Below are 17,980 nucleotides of genomic sequence, written 5' to 3' on the forward strand. Positions count from 1 at the left end.
TTTCTGCTCGGAAAGTTAAACTAGTTATTTGTTTTTTGCTTCACTGATGTATTTTTCATGAAATTATTTAGTTGAGTCGTCTATGGGAAAGAATGGAAACACCCTTTCACAGGGATGTCTGGACGAAAATAGGATAATCAACCCTGATTATCCTATTTTCAAGTACCCACTTTACAGCTCGGGACACGCAGACACGCCTGATTTAATTAAAAAAATGATTATTAGAAATGATTGGACCCCATCAAAAATGTCAAAATTGGGATTTATGGAAGATGATAAATGTTGGAGATCAGACAGAAATGGGAACGCTGACCGATGTTATATGAATGTGAAAAGGTTCATTGTTTCTGGTTAACTATTATCAAATGCGTTAATAAACATCCTAAAAACTAATCTCATTATGACACCAGCATTATGCATCTTATTACCAGCTGAGGTTAATCTGCCCTCCCGGGTGTCTGCGTGGGTGAAATGAGCTCTCGTAACAGGAAGCAGGATTGTACCAAGACACTTAGAGCTAAGAGAGCAACTCCAGTTTAAGGAATGGAGAGATGAGATGGACAGCTTGTTTCACAAAGTTGATAATAAATCAATACTTATAGAAAATTCTGGGGTCCATATTTAGAAATGATTGGTAGATAGTTTGGTTCCATCATATTATCAACTCACCAAGACACTGAACATGACGTGTAATGTCGCTGCCAGATACCTAAAGTTAGAAATTGTCGTGAAGAACGTAGCATTATTTTATTTCATTTTTATTTATTCATTTGTTTGTTTTAAAATTTTGTATACGTGTTCTTGGTTTTCTTTGCTGTCTGTCAATTCACTATTTGAGTTGAAGAGTAACAGAAGGGTTAATCACATCGTTTGAGAGATGCTCTCCAACATGAGGAGGGCACTGCGATCGCTGTCGTCCAGTATTGTGCCACGAAGGTTTAACGTTGTTTCCATGTAGTGAAACGGAGCCGACAGTCTGTTTATTAAATTTTACCATTACAAGCCAAAAGCTCCATATTCTTTTCCATGCCCAAGTTTGTCTTCCTCTAACTCAAACCTTACATTATGTCAAGGTTTGGAGTTGTTCAAGTTAAGGTGAGGTTTTGTACAAGCCGTATATCGTCCAAGATAAATGTTCTTTTAGAGACATTAAAGGTTTATCTGAGAAATCTTAATCCGGTCTGCGAGTCAGTGAGTTTTCTGCTCCGTTTGATGGTCCGACCTTGAGTACTCGTCAGTTGTTTATGAGCGCGTCAGCCTGCCAGGTTCATGTTACTCCAGACTAGTTGCGTGAATGTATTCACTTGGGTACAGTTTGTGGTTTCCATCCAAACTGCTACGTACAGGATCCACTTTGGAGAGCGATGTCCAATCTGGAACTCATCTGTGAGCCGTCGAGCTCTTTAAAAAGACTTCTGAGTAACCCGCGATGCAAACAGTGATTTGGTAAGTGTCCGTTTATATATACGTTTTGGAGCCCGACTTTTATGTGTCCATACAAGTCCCACATGTGCACATATTACTTTAATCCATGTGTTTATAGGTCGGTGATTTAGAAGAAAAGAGATAGCCCCCCCCTCCCCCTATTAACGCTACTGGAAAATGACAGGGGCTTCACATCTGGCTTTGAAGAGACCTCTGGCTGAAGACAGCAACATCAAAGGAGTCTTCAAAGCTAATTTCTGTCTGTTGAATCTTAAAAGAACAAAATAGCCTGATGTCTTTATTGTGTGGTTAAAGAGAATTAAAGAAAAATGTTCAGAGGAATGTGGGAGTTTCTGCAGCCTTAACTGATCACTTCCTGACATTTTGTTAAATGGAACAAATCAAGTGTTTTCACAGATAACTGCTATCCAATTGATTCAGAAGGCCAGAGACTTTATTTGTGACCTTGGTGTCACTGTTTTTAGATGCAGCTTTTGTTTGTGGTCTGTTTGAAGCTACATTTAATAAAATGCACACAATGGTTGAATAGTGCGAGTTAGAGCCACAGGGATCGAAAAGAATACAAGCGAGGCGATTCTTATAGTTTCAATGACTGATGATGCACCATGAAATCACTGAAAATATGCAGAATGTGGGCAGCCTGAAGACTTTGAAACACGACTCTAGTTTTAATATGTTGATCGAAGGCGTGTGTTTCTGTGTTACGTTGTGTTTCATTCCATCCTCTGATCCTCTTCTCATTAGCATTAGTGTTGCTGAGCTATGTTTGTGTTGATGCATGAGTAAGGGATAGAAAGTGTGTGTGCTTGCGGTGAAGCTCAGGTTTATTATTTTAAGCGGAGCCCTGCTGGCATCATTGCACAGAAATAGCACCAGTTCACTTCCGTAATCTGTTTCATCAAGTGTGTGAGTGTTTAGCCGCCTCTATGTGTGCTTTTTAAAAAAAAATAATAATAATTTTTTTTTTAACATTCCTCGAAAGTTTATTTGTGCCCTCTGTACCATGTGTACTGAGGCGTGTCGCTGGTCAGTGTGTTGATTAGAGGGCTTCAGACACTGGGCTGGCCCGGGTCTGCCCGTCGGGGAAATCACTGGAATGGTCAGACAAGGACAGGGTCTATATTTAGCCCTGCTGGTGGGATACAATGACATGTCTGTTTCATACCAGTCCAGGCTGCTGATCATCGGGGTTGTTTTGTATGTTTTATTCGGATTATTCTGAACAACTTCACAGATAATTCAAAATATTACGCACCGATACCAGAAGGTCACGGATGAAACAGAAGCATAGGACTTGTGTGTTATTCCTGGAATTACTGAAGGATCACGAGCTGAGAGCCGCCCACAGATGACACAGGTCTACACCAGTCCTGGCTGGAAATCCTGACCGGGGATCTGCAGTGGCACATTTACAACAGAGCAGCAGCAGCCCAACACAAACCACCTGTCAGTGACCACCTGTTTAACACGCTGCACCTTTTTCCCCCAAATTAGGAACTCCTGACGGCTCCTGGAGACCAAGAGGTTAATGTTACCATCAGTTTAGAAATGTGCCGCTATTTCATAAAAGTGCAAGAAATGTAAAACTCTCAGAGATCTGTTTCCTGGCTAAATCTATCTTGAAAGTATTCTGAATGTGAAGGCCGGAGGAGGTTGCAGGGAAAGAAGTTGACTTAATTGGGAAAGTAAAGTGCCCTCTTGGTCGAGAGAGTTGGCTGTGTTTTCACGTGTCAGTCAGACTTCTGATGATCCTGTTCCTCTCAAATAATCCAGTTTGCTGGTGAAATGGTGAAAGTAGCTGATAAATATTGAGGAGATCCAGTAGGACAAAAAGAATTCGTCCCGTAAGTAGCGATGAAATTCTCCCGACTGGAATCAAACCACGGCGTGTATCTGTACTGTAAACAATATAGTAATGCAGAACAGATGCAGCTGGAGAGGAAAATCTGCAGCGTGAACACATCTGTAAAAAGAAGGTGTTGTCAGTACCCTCCACCCCCCTCTGCCCCCGCCCGTCTGTTCACATAAAAAAAATAATAAGGAGGAGTAAGAGAGTTTGTCTGCTCAGGACAACAAGCTCTTTTTTGGGGGGGCAAGTGGGAGTATGTTTGTGTGCTGCATATTTCCTCAAACAGAGTGTGTGTGTTTTGAAGCTGTGTCCTACACACACATGCACGTACACACACACACACACACACACACACACACACACACACACACACACACACACACACACACGCGCGAACTTTCTGCACAGCTAACAACACAAACTATTTTCTGTGTTTATTCTTCCCTTTGGTGAATTTTGAGTTGTCACGCTGCTGATAAATGGACGGAGGGAAATTACACTTAACTGGATCACAAATATATCTGAATTCTTATACGTAGTCTGACGATGCACACGTCCGGACAGTTAAGTTTTGTGTTGTGTGTTGAAGTTGTTGGGGAGTTGAACATGAGATCAAGCTTGAGTGTGTGTGTGTGTGTGTGTGTGTGTGTGTGTGTGTGTGTGTGTGTGTGTGTGTGTGTGTGTGTGTGTGTGTGTGTGTGTGTGTGCGTGCGCGTGTTTTCATGTGCTGTAGTTGTTTTGTTTGGAAGAAACGTCCTGTTTTCTTCAGCTTCTAGTCGTTTCTTAAGAACTGCTTGCTCAGTTCGTCTTTTCCGTCTTTTCCTCCCCCTGTCGACCCCCCGCGCCCCTTCGTCTCTTTTCTCCTCCCTCTTTCAGGGACATTAAGCCCGACAACATTCTGCTGGATATGAACGGCCACATCCGCCTGGCCGACTTCGGCTCCTGCCTCAAACTCATGGAGGATGGGACGGTGAGTTTTCACCACACCGCTGCTGATGTCTCTTTTGGTCCAAAGCAAACATACCAGAGCTTTACTGGCCTCTCTGTCAACCCACCAGGGGTCTCCCACGAGGAGTGTGTGGTTCAGCTGCTTGGCTGCGCTTGCAGTTTGTGATTCAGACAATTCTTCTAGCGAAAAAAAAAATACACACACAAAAAAAATCCCCGTAGGTGTTACATAAAAGGAAAATGATAGGATGATCAAAGAGTCTCAAATATTAATGTTGAGGTTATATAACCGTTTGAAAACACAAGAATGAAACTGGAAATCATGATAACAGAGTTTTTATTTGGTGTTTCGTCTGTATTAAAGCAACTTCCTGAATAGCAAAGAGAGATGATGCCAACATACGATGGATCCAAGTCCCAACATCTGTTTTTCCCTTTCACTGTGAAACTTCTGGCACTTCAGCGTGACAGCAGGGCCTAAATATTAATATTTAACATAATGAAACTTCCTAATTCACATTTTTAAATTCAGGGTTCCGATAAATGTTTATTCTGAAAATTGCTTTGAAATAAGTTAAAACAGAGCTCCAAAAAACAACAGACTTCATCCTGTAGTGGAGATCTGGGAGATCAATATGCTCTTTGTTTGGTTGTTTGCTATTGCTGGAGTGGTGATATTTATCTTATCAGTTTCCAAGACTTCAGCCTGTAACTCATCATCATCATCATCATTATCATCATCATCACTCTCATAACTGCAGCATGCAGGCTCACACGCTTTGTGCTTGTTTGTGAGAATTTGAGATTTTGTCTCATATGTTACAGTTTTTAGTCTTCGGTTTCATCCCTCTGTAGGTCCAGTCCTCTGTGGCGGTGGGAACTCCAGACTACATCTCCCCAGAAATCCTCCAGGCTATGGAAGACGGGAAAGGCAAGTACGGGCCTGAGTGCGACTGGTGGTCCCTGGGCGTCTGCATGTATGAAATGCTGTACGGCGAGACTCCTTTCTATGCAGAGTCCCTGGTGGAAACCTACGGGAAGATCATGAACCACAAGGTGAGCTTATGGAGTTCCAGCTTGTCACAATAATATAAATGAACAAATTTAGCTGGAATGTTCAGCTTTGCCTTTTTAACACGTACTCAGATCTCTGCTACCTTCGATAAAGCCTGGCATATTTTACACAGGAGCGATTCCAGTTCCCGCAGCAGATCACAGACGTGTCAGAAGACGCAAAGGATCTGATTCGCCGGCTCATTTGCAGCCGGGAGCACCGACTGGGCCAGAACGGCATCGAGGACTTCAAGCACCACCCGTTTTTCATCGGTAAAGGCTGAGTCTGTCTTTGCAGATGTAAAAATGTATCCCAATATTAATATGAACAAGCTTATGTATCAGGCTCATTTTGCCCTTTTATCGTGATAGATTTTGGTATAGAAAAAAAATCTGAAAAAAATGTCATTTCATCTCCTTTCTTATTTCTTCACACATTTTTTCCTTCATTGAGAATTACGATTTTAGATTTATTTTTGGTCTCTGTAAATCAGTTTTTTTTCCTTTTTTTTCTGTCTTGTTATTTATGCAAACGTGTGCCAGTATTTGGAGGCTTAATAATAAGTGAATCAACTCGTACTCTCCCCATGACTTCCTGTTTTTAGGCATTGATTGGGAAAACGTTCTCACATGTGAAGCCCCCTACATCCCAGAGGTCAGCAGTCCCACAGATACCTCCAACTTTGACGTGGACGATGACTGTCTAAAGAACTCGGTAAGAACTTTATTTAGCAGACTCTCACAGTGTTGTCTGACCACAAATCTATTTGTATTTTTCAAAGCCATGTCTATTTGGTGTGAAAATCTCACTCATTTTTCTTTGTATTTTTTTTTTTTTTAAATCCCTTTCAGGAGACGATGCCCCCTCCCTCTCACACTGCCTTCTCTGGCCACCACCTGCCCTTTGTGGGTTTCACCTATACAAGTAAATGGTAAGTATAATGAAGGAAAACAGTCATATGAATGAATGTCTTTCCCCTTCTCTCCCACTCTGTTTCCTGTCCGTCTCTTCACTGTTGTCTGGACTAAAGAGGCTAAAATGCCACAAATAATTCAATCTGTAAAAAAACATGTATTATTTTTAACTGCTGCCTACTTTAGACTTCGGTCTTTGGTCCTGTTTCTTTTTAGGAAGTCCTCCTTTTCACTCATTATTATTTTTACTGTCATTGGTAGTGAATGGATGGAGACACTGTTTACCTTCAATATTTTCCTAGTTAGCAAAAGTCAGTTTATTTTTAGGTGAAAATAAATAAGAATAGAAGTAATATAATATACAAGTAATATACAGGTTTCCCATGCAGACACTGTCACTGCACAACCTTCTTATCCCGCCATCTAAAGAAGTGTAGGAGTACTGAATTAGCTTCTCTCCCTAATAAGGTGATGTTCATGATCCTCACACTGAAGTGCTGCTCATGAGAAAGCAACAAACCTGCCAGTTACTTCTTTATCGCTTCAAGGCTCAGTGATAATGGCCTTTTCCTTTTTCTTTCCCTTTTCCTCCCAACATGTCTCCCTCTCCTCGCCTCTCCCATGACTCAACATCTTCTCATCTTTCAACTCCTCTCTGTCGTCCACTTCTCTTTCCTGTTCTCCCTCCCCTGCTGTTTCTCCGTTATTTCCTTCTTACCGCCTTCATCATGTTTAACCCTAAACACCCTAATCATTCAACCTCTCTGCAATTTTTATCTACTTTCCTCACTCTGATTTGTATTGTTTTCATTCCACCTACATTTTTCTTTTCGCTACCTAACGTGTTCCATATCCTCTTCCTCTGCAGCACCATATCAGACCGGGGTTGCCTGCGACAGCTCGGAGGGCCGTCGGGTAAAGCAGGGCAGGACCAGCTGGACCTGGAGGTCCAGCGCGGCCTGGAGGACAGCCTGGCCACAGAGGCCTACGAGAGGAGGATCCGCCGCCTGGAGCAAGAAAAACTAGAGCTAAGCCGCAAACTGCAAGGTCAGCATGAAGAAATATCAAACTGGCTGAGATGCATGTGTGGAATCACAACAGGAGACAGATTAGTGCATTCATAGTACATTTGGTAAAAGACATGCTTAAATAGTTTAGAGTAGAAAAGTATGCACACATACATGTACAGCCTACATATACTGACACACACACACACACACACACACACACACACACACACACACACACACACACACACACACACACACACACACACACACACACACACACACACACACACACACACACACTACATTCAGTACAGTTTAATGAGAATGGACAACAAATTCATCATCTTTAGATTCCACTGTTATGAGGTGTTTCCTCCTCACATCACATTCTTATCTGACCCGTTTACAGAGTCGACTCAGACGGTTCAGGCGCTGCAGCACCCAACAGGCGAGGCTCCGCTCGGCGCCAACAAAGAGGTGGAGATCAGGAGCCTGAAGAGCGAGATCGACATTCTCAAGAAGCAGATCGCTGGTCAGGACTTTGTTTTTGTTCATATTTAGTTCAACTTGGCAGTTTTCAGCACACAAAGCTTTTTTTCTTCTTCTTCTTTTTTTTAAATCCATCAGCCACAGTTATTATCTCATAAAGCAGCAGATAAACACAATTGAGATTGTCTGTGAACATTGGAAATAAACATACACACATACGTTTTCATTTAAATTAAAAGTGTCAGATGTGTGTGTGTCAGAATCGGGCCAACTGGAGAAGCAGCTGGAGGATGTGTCGATGGCTCGCAGGGACTTGGCGGACTCATCAAAACATGTCAAAACTCTGGAGAGACAGATGAAGAGCATCACACAGGAGAGGGAAGACCTGCAGAAGGTACAACCAGTGTGTCCCTGCTGGGAAAATGTTGTGCTGTAAAACACAAAGTCATCTTTCCTCAGAACAATCTTTCGTCATTTTTAATAGACATAACAAGACTGTGCTTGTCAGGGACTTTGCAACATCAAAACTAGTCTGGAAGCCGTTCAGTCTGGTTTGTACCTTGCGATAGTGAAAACGTCAAACCTCCATTGTGCATAAACTGAGAGTGCAGTTTTCATGTGGAGACGACTTGTATCCAACAGTTCAACATATCAGATACAAACTATTATTCAAAGTACACTTTTTTGTCATTGTTTGTATTAAAACACGTGTCGAAGGTATCTGAGATGTTCACCTGCTGTCTGTGTTGTGGTCAGGACCTTGTGGAGGCCAATGAGAAGATGAAGTCTCAGTCTAAAGAGCTGAAGGAAGCCCACAGCCAGAGGAAAGTGGCCATGCAGGAGTTTTCTGAGCTCAATGAGAGACTCACAGACTTCAGGTAGGAAAATCTCTTCTCTGCAGCATTTCCCCAAACCAAGACACCTTCAGGTCCACTTCACTCCACAGTCAGGGCCGGACTGGTTGATTTAGTGTTGTGGATTCACAAATTGCATGCATGCATGCAATTTAAGACTTCACAGTTTATGATACTAAAATTTGATTCATAAATAGAAGACCACCCATTTTCATGGTTTCCCTTGTTTAATGTTTTTTTTTTATTTATTTAAGTGGCACCTTTACAATCTGTTCTGACTGAACTGTGACCACAGGTCAGCGAAGCAGCGCCTGGTTCGCCAGTTGCGTGACAAGGAGGAGGAGATGGAGAGCCAGACTCAGAAGGTTGAGGCTCTCCGCCTTGAGGTGCGAAAGGCCGAGAGAGCCAAGAAGGAGGTAGAGTAGACTCCCTGTGTTTGCTAGCACGCCCTGTTCTGTCTTCATTCACCGGTCCCTACAAAACTCAACCTGTGTATTTATACAGATACATATTCAGGATTTGTTTTGAAATGTGTGTATCAGCGCAGTAATTACCTGTAGTTTGAATGTTGTGCATGTTTTGTAGATATGGCTATAGGATTGGCGGTGGGTGTCACGATTGCATTTTTGCAGGTGAGACACAGGTCTGGTCATTTGCACCAAAAAAGCAAATGTGCAAATACCAGTGCTCCCAAAAACACGTGCCGATATCTATATCTAAGCGTCATAACTTGGAAAACCCACTCACTAAAGTTACAGCGTCTCCGAGCAGGATTGCTGGGCTGCGCTCCATTCATGCACAGCAGGAATCTCCTCTGAACTTTTTGATCACACCTCATATGGGTGCGTGAGGAAAAACTGATGTCCGATGTATCCCTGCATCCAATCACATGAATTTGTTTGTGTCATCAGATGGAGGCGCAGGTGGAGGAGCAGGCAGCAGAGACTCAGAAAGAGAAGAAGCTGAGAGAGCGTAATGAGCAGTACAGCCGACAGCTGGAGGAGGAGCTGGAAGGGCTGAAGGTAAGTGTGCAATAACACCAACCTGTCCTTCTACAAGGTCTCGGCACAGAGTCAGGACTGACTGGGAGGGTTCGATATTCTTTCTGCCCGGATACAAAGAGTCTAACTGGTTCCTTTCGCTCTCTGTTCTCCGTTCTCTTCCTCATCATCTGGTAACTTTTCTCCTCGTTTCCACCACCCAGGTGAAGCAGGCCGGCTCCTCCGCTGCCCCGACCTCTGCAGACCAGACCCAGGAGGTGGGTCGCCTGCGTGGGGAGATGGAGAAGAAAACGCTCATGTACGAGGAGGAGCTGGCGCGGCGGGAGGCGCAGCACAGCACGGAGCTCAAGGCCCTGCGCAAAGAGCTGCGCGACGCCGAGAGCCAACACCTCACCCTGCAGAAAGAGATTCTGATGCTCAAAGACAAACTGGACAAGACTCGCCGGGAGAGGTACTTTATATCTCTTTATATCTCCGTCAGACTATTTCATAACCAGTATTTCATGCCACCTGGCTGGTCTGGATATTACTGCTGCTATTCTCTATTATGAATGTCTAGACGGCCATCAAACTGTTTTTCTTCATTGTCTTTTTCAGTGATGAGTCCGTGAGGTAATTACAGTTTCTTTAATGATAGCTCTCTCCCCCATCTGGTACTAATGTAGTAGTAACTGTGAAGTGCTGTTGTTGTTGTTTTTTTTAAATAGTTCATCTAGCCTTCAGAGTTTAGTTGCGTTATTCACCACCCAGCTACAGCTAATTTCTTCTCCAGCGGTTCTCAAATACTTTTATTCTACCTCATTTTAGATAACAAGCATCAAAGCGTTTGATCCAAAAAAAATTATAATCTGCTGTTTCAGAGAACACATTTATGAAACAATGAACGATGGAAGTGGTCGTAAATACTCTTCTTTTACAATTATTCTTTTTTAAGGCTGTGAAAGGAAGAAAGGAAATTTCCATGCATTCATTTATCAAGGGTTTTCTGAACTGTCAGAATGAAGCCCTGACAGGCTCCATTACTGTACTCTGTTACATACAGGTTCATTTTACTATTTTAAACAATGTTGGAAAATGAAAGGAAACCAAAGTGGACAGACATGCTATCTGAAGCTAACCCTGAGCCTGCTATTAATATATGTGAATGTATCTCACCACGCTTCATTGTGGATTGTTTCCAGTTGTTGCCTCCTAATGACCGTTGACTTCAGGTTAATTTTAAAACACAAACAACTGAAGCAGCCTTTAACCAATCGACATTGACAAACATGACGTTTGTTGTGCGCCAAAACTCAACAAGCTGTAAAAAAAAAAAAAAAAATGGAGCCCCTCCTGCTGGGTGGGAGCAGAAAGTGAGCGGAGCCAGGAAAACTAGCCCAGCAAACTAGCTTTACCTACTTTAGTTTGTCACATTTTTTAACCAAAAAATTCGAACTAAAAATTCTAGCAGTGCTGTACATATTTGTAAACTGTATTTGGACACGTGTTCTTTTCATTTAGGGGGAAATTTCTGAACAGGAACAGCAAAGCAACTTGTAAACATCGTGGATTCAAGTGTTTAGACTTTGAATCGAAATAGTAAAAGAAATAATCCCATTCTATCGAAATGTGCCAACTCTGAGATTATATACCAAGAAATGAGGAGCAGCTAACGTGTTATTCTGCTGCAGCCCTCCTGGTACTCGGGGGCACCTGATCCCACTTTGAAAACCACTGCTTTAATGAAATTTTAATAAAATCTCAGTTTTGTGGAGAAAGCTTTACAGCTTTGTTTTTGTACCCTGCAGCCTAACCTTCCTGTCGGTGTTACTGTCATATTATTCTCACTGCTTTCTAATTCATTTTGAAACACACCGCTGTATCGGATTCTAACTGCATAAATGTGTTTGGGCTGAGTAAAGTGTACCTGGTCTTAGTGGAGTCTTTGATTCAGACTTTGAAAAAATGTAAGAAGCCTAAAACCCGCACAAAAACAAAGGTCGGAGGACAGAAAGGTTTAATGAAGAAGTAGGTTGAGGGTAAAAATGGTGAACAATCAAATGTATTTTTTAAGGTTTACATGTATGTCGTAATAAAACCAGTGGGAAATATTACCTGGTATGTTATTTCAGTTTAGACCATCACTTCAGTTTAGGAGGCAGGAAAGTTCCCTCAAAACTAAAACTCTCTGAATAAATCCTGTTTTTAAAGGATTAAGTTATGATCTATGTGAATATGACAGGCAATATGAAGGCAAGAGTCAAAAGATTGGATTTGCAGTTATAAATTGTGGTTATGGAATAAATGTAAGTTTATACAGTGTCACAAGTTCAACAAGCCGCGCATGTGTGTGTCTCCTCCAGCCAAAGCGAGCGGGAAGAGTTTGAGACGGAGTACAAGCAGAAGTACGAGAGGGAGAGAGTCCTGCTCACCGAGGAAAATAAGAAGCTGTCCAGTGAACTCGATAAGGTACATTACCTGTTCATCTCCAATCAATGCCAACACACACACACACACATAAGTCAAGAACGGGTTTGATTTTTCATTTCTGAATCTTTGTAACTCCTTGTTTTTGATAGTTTTCTGTCACACGCAGAGAACAACAATCGTGTAACCCCAGTTAACCCCTGTTGGGCGGCTCAAACTCTTGACATTCCTCCCTCCGCCCCCTCCTTCCCAGCAATGCCAAAGAAATCACTGTTCAATATCCCCCATAAAAACAGCCTGTAGCCTCCGCCTCAGTCTGACGGAGCGACTTCTCTGGATCGCGCCATGTTGACTTTGGAAACGGCTCTTGGAAGTTAAAAAAGGCCCCCAATTTAAACAATGTCTAATAAGTGGGAGGCATTTCTGACATATGGAATAAAATGTGAGAGTGTTGTTTTTAAAGTCTGCCACTGATAAAATGCAGAAAGCCTCGATGAAACGGACAGAACTGGAATTATATCACTGAAGGTATCACTGAAGGTATTGAATGAATTGTTCGGTTATTTCACACACTGAAAAATGATATTTTGAAAAGCCTTCAGGACGGATTAGATCTGTTTGTGTGCTAGTTTTAGGACTTAATAGTTCTTGTATACATTTTGAAGGGTGTGGAAATATTATTGTTTGACTGGTCTTATCTTTCAAAGGATGCTCCTAATTTCAACACTGTTAGTTTAGTAGCACAATCAAATCACTCCATCTTCAAATTTAATTCCTTTTGGTGTGAGAACAGGAAAACCTCTGAAGTCAAACTTTCACTGTTAACAGGATTGAATTGTTAAATGAACGTGGAGGGAAAATTCAGACACCCAGACATGAGAGAGTCGGTCATCTGCAACGTAAACTATTCTGCGAACGAACTGCATCATTAGAAATAAACTTTGAATATTTGGCTTCAGACAAGAACATTTTCATATTATGCTCTAATATCTTCCTAAATCCTTCCCGTACATGTTGTATAAGCAGGACTTATCGGATGCTTCCAGCTGCCCCCTTTTCACAAGTAGTTGCATGTGCATGATGTGGATTAGCAGCATAATTGATGTCCCCAGATCGCTATATAAGGCTACATGCTAACTGGTGTGCATTTATGATTCTCATAAAACAAAATCACCCTGTAGAACGTCATGAATGAGTAAAAGCACAACAAGCACCGGCAGAAATGTATCACTGCAGAGCTGTGTAATTAAATACACAGAGGGGGGGATGATGTAACATGAAGTCAGATGCTAAGAAACATTTTGCTAAATTGACTAAAAAAAAAATCACAAGCGGTCAAGTCGACCTGCTGAGATACACGACATGATACATCCCACAACCTGTTTAGTTTGGTTGTCATGGCAGAATCCTCACACTGGAGAAATATTACAAAATAAATAGTAGCGTTGTACGTTGGCAGGCCATAATGTACATCACACTAAAGAATATGATTTTTACTTGACTATTTACTTTACGATGTCATTTGACTATTTAAACTTTAAAATTTGTAAAGGATTAGAATGGAAACAAATGTTTTCTTCTGTGGAGGAAGAGTCTGCTGAAGCTCGCTGGCTTAACAGCTGCATCCCTGACTTCCTAGGATTTCCGGGTATATGATGGTCATTTCCACATTAACACGTATACCTACTTTATATCTGGACACGATCCACTGAGGACCATCATGTCCACATTTTCATATATACATTATAAATCCCACACGGCCAGTTGTGGTGTCTCTCTGTTTACATTAGCAACCTTCCCATCAATACTGATCTCAACTCATGACTCTGGGATGTCCTCACAGATACTCCAGACATTTGTTTAGAAACCCGCAAAACAATATTAAATTATGGTGAAAAATGTGCCCACAAAGTGAGGCGTTCAAAAACAATAGGGCAGTTCAAGATTTGTAATGATGTCACCATGGTTACATCCTAACATACCTCTCATTAAAGGATTCAGGGAAAATATTTTGAGATAAATGACCCTCCTTGTCTTTGTGTGTGTGTGTGTGTGTGTGTGTGTGTGTGTGTGTGTGTGTGTGTGTGTGTGTGTGTGTGTGTGTGTGTGTGTGTGTGTGTGTGTGTGTGTGTGTGTGTGTGTGTGTGTGTGTGTGTGTGTGTGTGTCATCTGGGAGCTGAATCATAAAATCTGTCAGTACACATATTCCTTTTATGTGTGTGTGTATATTGGAGCCGTCATCATGTTTAAGGCTGAGCACCCTCACAGTCTCTCAGTTACAGGACCTGTTAGACTCATTACACAGTACGGTTTTCTAATGTAATGTCATACTGTCATGTATATGTCAATGTGTTTACCAGGTGTCTGACAGCTTTATGATTCTATGCTTTTTAATATTATGTTTTTAAATTTATGTTTTCTCTCTCTCTCTCTCTCTCTCTCTCTGTGTGTGTGTGTGTGTGTGTGTGTGTGTGTGTGTGTGTGTGTGTGTGTGTGTGTGTGTGTGTGTGTGTGTGTGTGTGTGTGTGTGTGTGTGTGTGTGTGTGTGTGTTTTCCCCCAGCTGACCAGCATGTTTGAGAAGGTGAGCACCTCCAACCGACAGCTGGAGGACGAGATGAGGGAGCTGGCTGATAAAAAGGAGAGTGTTGCTCACTGGGAGGCCCAGATCACAGAAATCATCCAGTGGTAAGACAGACAGACAGACAGACAGACAGACAGACAGACAGACAGACACACACACACACACACACACACACACACACACACACACACACACACACACACACACACACACACACACACACACACACACACACACACACACACACACACATGCTTACAGCAACCTTCTCAAATGTCCCAAATACTTGCTGAGGCATATACTTTTCCACTGCTACAGCCTATATTGAAAGTGCGAACACACACACACACACACACACACACACACACACACACACACACACACACACACACACACACACACACACACACACACACACACACACACCCTCCTCTGTCTGGTATTGTATTGGGATCCTCTCTACAGTATAACTGCAGCATTTCTCACATAGCTCGGAGGATAGTGGAGCCACTTGACCCTCCCTTCCTCTCAGATCACTTCCCATTGCAGCTGACACCTCGCCGGCTGCTCAGCCTCCCTCTGTTGGACAAGACTGAAGTCTTTACATAGCACACATACCGCGCGCACACACACACACACACACACACACACACACACACACACACACACACACACACACACACACACACACACACACACACACACACACAGTACGTCCACCCAGACGCAGAAACACACATACACTCATGCAGGCGCACACACATTTCAAACATGCACATACAACTGTTGAGTCTGGAGGGAAGGTGAGAAGAATTCAGTGATCAGTTTTGCCCCCTGGTGGCAGAGATTTAATACTGCAGAGGATAAAGTGGGAAATAAGATCACTTTATGAGTAACAAATCTTATAATCCTCTTATCATGACTTTTTATTTGTTCTGATGTTTGAATATGAAAACTGTGTGTAACATAAGTGTACTGTGTTCATGCATGTGAAGGTCGGAGAACGTTAAAGTTAGGCTGAGCTCAAGTTCCTGCTTTTAACGCTGTCGGTGTGTATTCGACCTGAGTGTTAGCGAAGTACACGAAGCGACCTGCAGACTGAACATGTGTCCATATTGGTGTGTGTGTGTGTGTGTGTGTATGTATGTATGTATGTGTGTGTGTGTGTGTGTCTTCCATCCAGTGTGTACATAATGTGTGTGTTTGTTTGTTTGTCATTTCTCCTGCTGTAGGATGTTTGTAAAAAGGGTAAAATAACTTGTCATGGCTCTCAATGACACAGTAGAAAACGGTTGGTGTGTGTGTCTTTATGCTAAAAACACGTCAATATACTGTCATAGCAGGTCCTAGGTTCAGATTTAGGCCTTTATTATTTATGGTTATGTGTGAGAGTTGATCTTTGGGCAGTATATTAAAGCTAATATTACTTGTGTGTGTTTGCTGCAGGGTGAGTGATGAGAAGGATGCTCGGGGCTACCTGCAGGCTCTGGCCACTAAGATGACAGAGGAGCTGGAGGGACTCAGAAACACCAGCCTGGGAGCGAGAGCCACGGTAAAATAAACACACACTGTTTTCATCTGCAGTTCATATAACCGAGTCGAATGAAATGCTTTGTTCCTGCTGATGTGGAAAGCATCCTGTGATTATGAATTATAGATATGTATTACAAGTCTACACTGTAGAGTTAATAGTGATGCTAGTTACTCATTTTTCCTTTCTAATCCTGCTTTTACTATTTAAGTTGTCATCTAACTTTTACCCCCCGTGTTTCAGGACATGCCGTGGAAGATGCGACGTTTCGCCAAGCTGGACATGTCGGCACGTCTGGAGCTGCAGTCGGCCCTGGACGCTGAGATCAGAGCCAAGCAGGGCATCCAGGACGAACTGAACAAAGTCAAGGCCAACAACATTTCCACAGAATGGTCTGCACACGTTACAGTTAGAGCTGCATTCACTGAGCTTTCTTAAGTCTTTCGCTGTGGACGACTGACAATATGTGATGCGCTGTTCTGTCCGATCCTCCAGTAAACTGCAGGAGACGGAGAGTAAAAACCAGGAGCTCCTGGCAGAGATCGACCGGCTGAAAAAGGAGACGGAGGAGCTGCGGCTACGAAGAGGTAAACATGACGACAAAAAGCCACGATGAGGAACACAGTCGCTGTTTACTGTGACACAACTATTAACATGTATTTTTTATTTTTTTCCTGAGTGTACCCAAGTTGCTCATGACAAACTGATGCAAACAAAAATATGTTTTTTTCTGCATTGATATTTTCTCATACAGATTGGTGCAACATGTGATGATGCCAGTGTGCCCTGACACTGTACATTGTGTGCTGCGTGAGGAGATTATCTCATAAAAGAGGGTTATGTTGGACCAGAATTCGAGGGTTTTGCGTCAGCACCAATATTTGATAAATTAAATCATGTGCTATTTACATGAACATGTATTGTTACTCTGGTCTTAGGAAATCATGCCCAAGTCTTAGAAACAGTCCTGTGACTCCTTTTGTTTAAGTCACCCTTTGATGTTTTAATATCACCTACTTAACCAAGGCTGTGTTACTGGTTCTGTGTCTCCAGGTGTAAAGCACCAGGATTCCCAGAATTCCTTCTTGGCTTTTCTCAACGCCCCCACTTCAGCCCTCGATCAGTTCGACGTAAGTATTCAGGATGAAAAAACAACCGCAGGGAACCATTTATATACAGCAAGCAAATATCTGCTTCCAGTTAATGATTTAAAGTCATGATCGACTTTGAAATCATAAATGTCATTAATCTGCTATCTGCTAAGTATTTCTCACAGTATTTTTGTTTACCTGATTTTCTCTCTGTTTTTACATGTTTTTTTTGTTTTTTTTTGTTTTGTTGTTTTCCTGCCATCTCTCTCTGCTACATCAGGACTCTTATTCCTCATCCTCATCTTCTTTAATTGAGTTTTGGGAAGATGTAAGTCTGTCTGGGTCAGGTGTAGGTCCATGTGTGTGTATGTACAGTACACGTAACAGTAGCTGTGTGCTGTAGGACTGAGAGTGTACATACTAGATGAGTGTAAACAGCGTAGATGTGTGTATGTGCATATTGTAGATGTGCGAGTGTGTGTGTGCCTGTGCATCAGTGTTAGTGTGAGGAAGAGGGGACCCTCTGAAAAAATGTCAGTCCTGTCATTTTAACAAGGAGTACATCTTCTTTTTTCTTAAAACAAACACATCCGGCTCAATTTGAAACACTCAGTCTAAAGCGCGTGAAGCAGCTTCATTCACGGAGTCCAGATCCACTTCTGTTTGTTTAATTGTGGATAATCTGAGTGCAGAGTAACGTACGTGGTTCAACTTCGTCACTGAATAATCTATTTGCCGTGTTTTGGGTGTAACACGACAGCCAGGTGCACTTCCACCTCGGCTGATTGCTGTTATAACAGTGTCT

The 17,980-nt window shown here is 42.3% G+C and overlaps 1 protein-coding gene across 7 annotated transcripts in view; it reads left to right on the forward strand.

Moving 5' to 3' along the window:
* cdc42bpab (CDC42 binding protein kinase alpha (DMPK-like) b) overlaps positions 1-17,980 on the forward strand; it is a 74,635-nt gene that overhangs the window by 43,060 nt on the left and 13,595 nt on the right. For 4 of the 7 annotated variants that reach the window (XM_069703121.1, XM_069703127.1, XM_069703125.1 and 1 more), the window contains exons 6-23: positions 4,172-4,265; positions 5,099-5,299; positions 5,431-5,569; positions 5,902-6,011; positions 6,149-6,228; positions 7,080-7,258; positions 7,631-7,753; positions 7,971-8,104; positions 8,467-8,588; positions 8,860-8,980; positions 9,476-9,586; positions 9,769-10,016; positions 11,908-12,013; positions 14,533-14,657; positions 16,000-16,105; positions 16,328-16,476; positions 16,580-16,671; positions 17,138-17,214. In XM_069703121.1, coding sequence (XP_069559222.1) covers positions 4,172-4,265; positions 5,099-5,299; positions 5,431-5,569; positions 5,902-6,011; positions 6,149-6,228; positions 7,080-7,258; positions 7,631-7,753; positions 7,971-8,104; positions 8,467-8,588; positions 8,860-8,980; positions 9,476-9,586; positions 9,769-10,016; positions 11,908-12,013; positions 14,533-14,657; positions 16,000-16,105; positions 16,328-16,476; positions 16,580-16,671; positions 17,138-17,214 — 2,317 coding nt within the window. Of the gene's footprint in view, positions 1-4,171; positions 4,266-5,098; positions 5,300-5,430; positions 5,570-5,901; positions 6,012-6,148; positions 6,229-7,079; positions 7,259-7,630; positions 7,754-7,970; positions 8,105-8,466; positions 8,589-8,859; positions 8,981-9,475; positions 9,587-9,768; positions 10,017-11,907; positions 12,014-14,532; positions 14,658-15,999; positions 16,106-16,327; positions 16,477-16,579; positions 16,672-17,137; positions 17,215-17,455; positions 17,504-17,980 lie in introns of all 7 variants that reach the window. The other 3 variants (XM_069703119.1, XM_069703122.1, XM_069703120.1) reach the window with 1 other exon arrangement.

Source organism: Brachyistius frenatus, unplaced genomic scaffold (genome assembly GCF_029030835.1).
Source record: "Brachyistius frenatus isolate BFR_SWC_R1_liver_20210118 unplaced genomic scaffold, ASM2903083v1 Contig_44, whole genome shotgun sequence".
NCBI lineage: Eukaryota > Metazoa > Chordata > Actinopteri > Embiotocidae > Brachyistius > Brachyistius frenatus.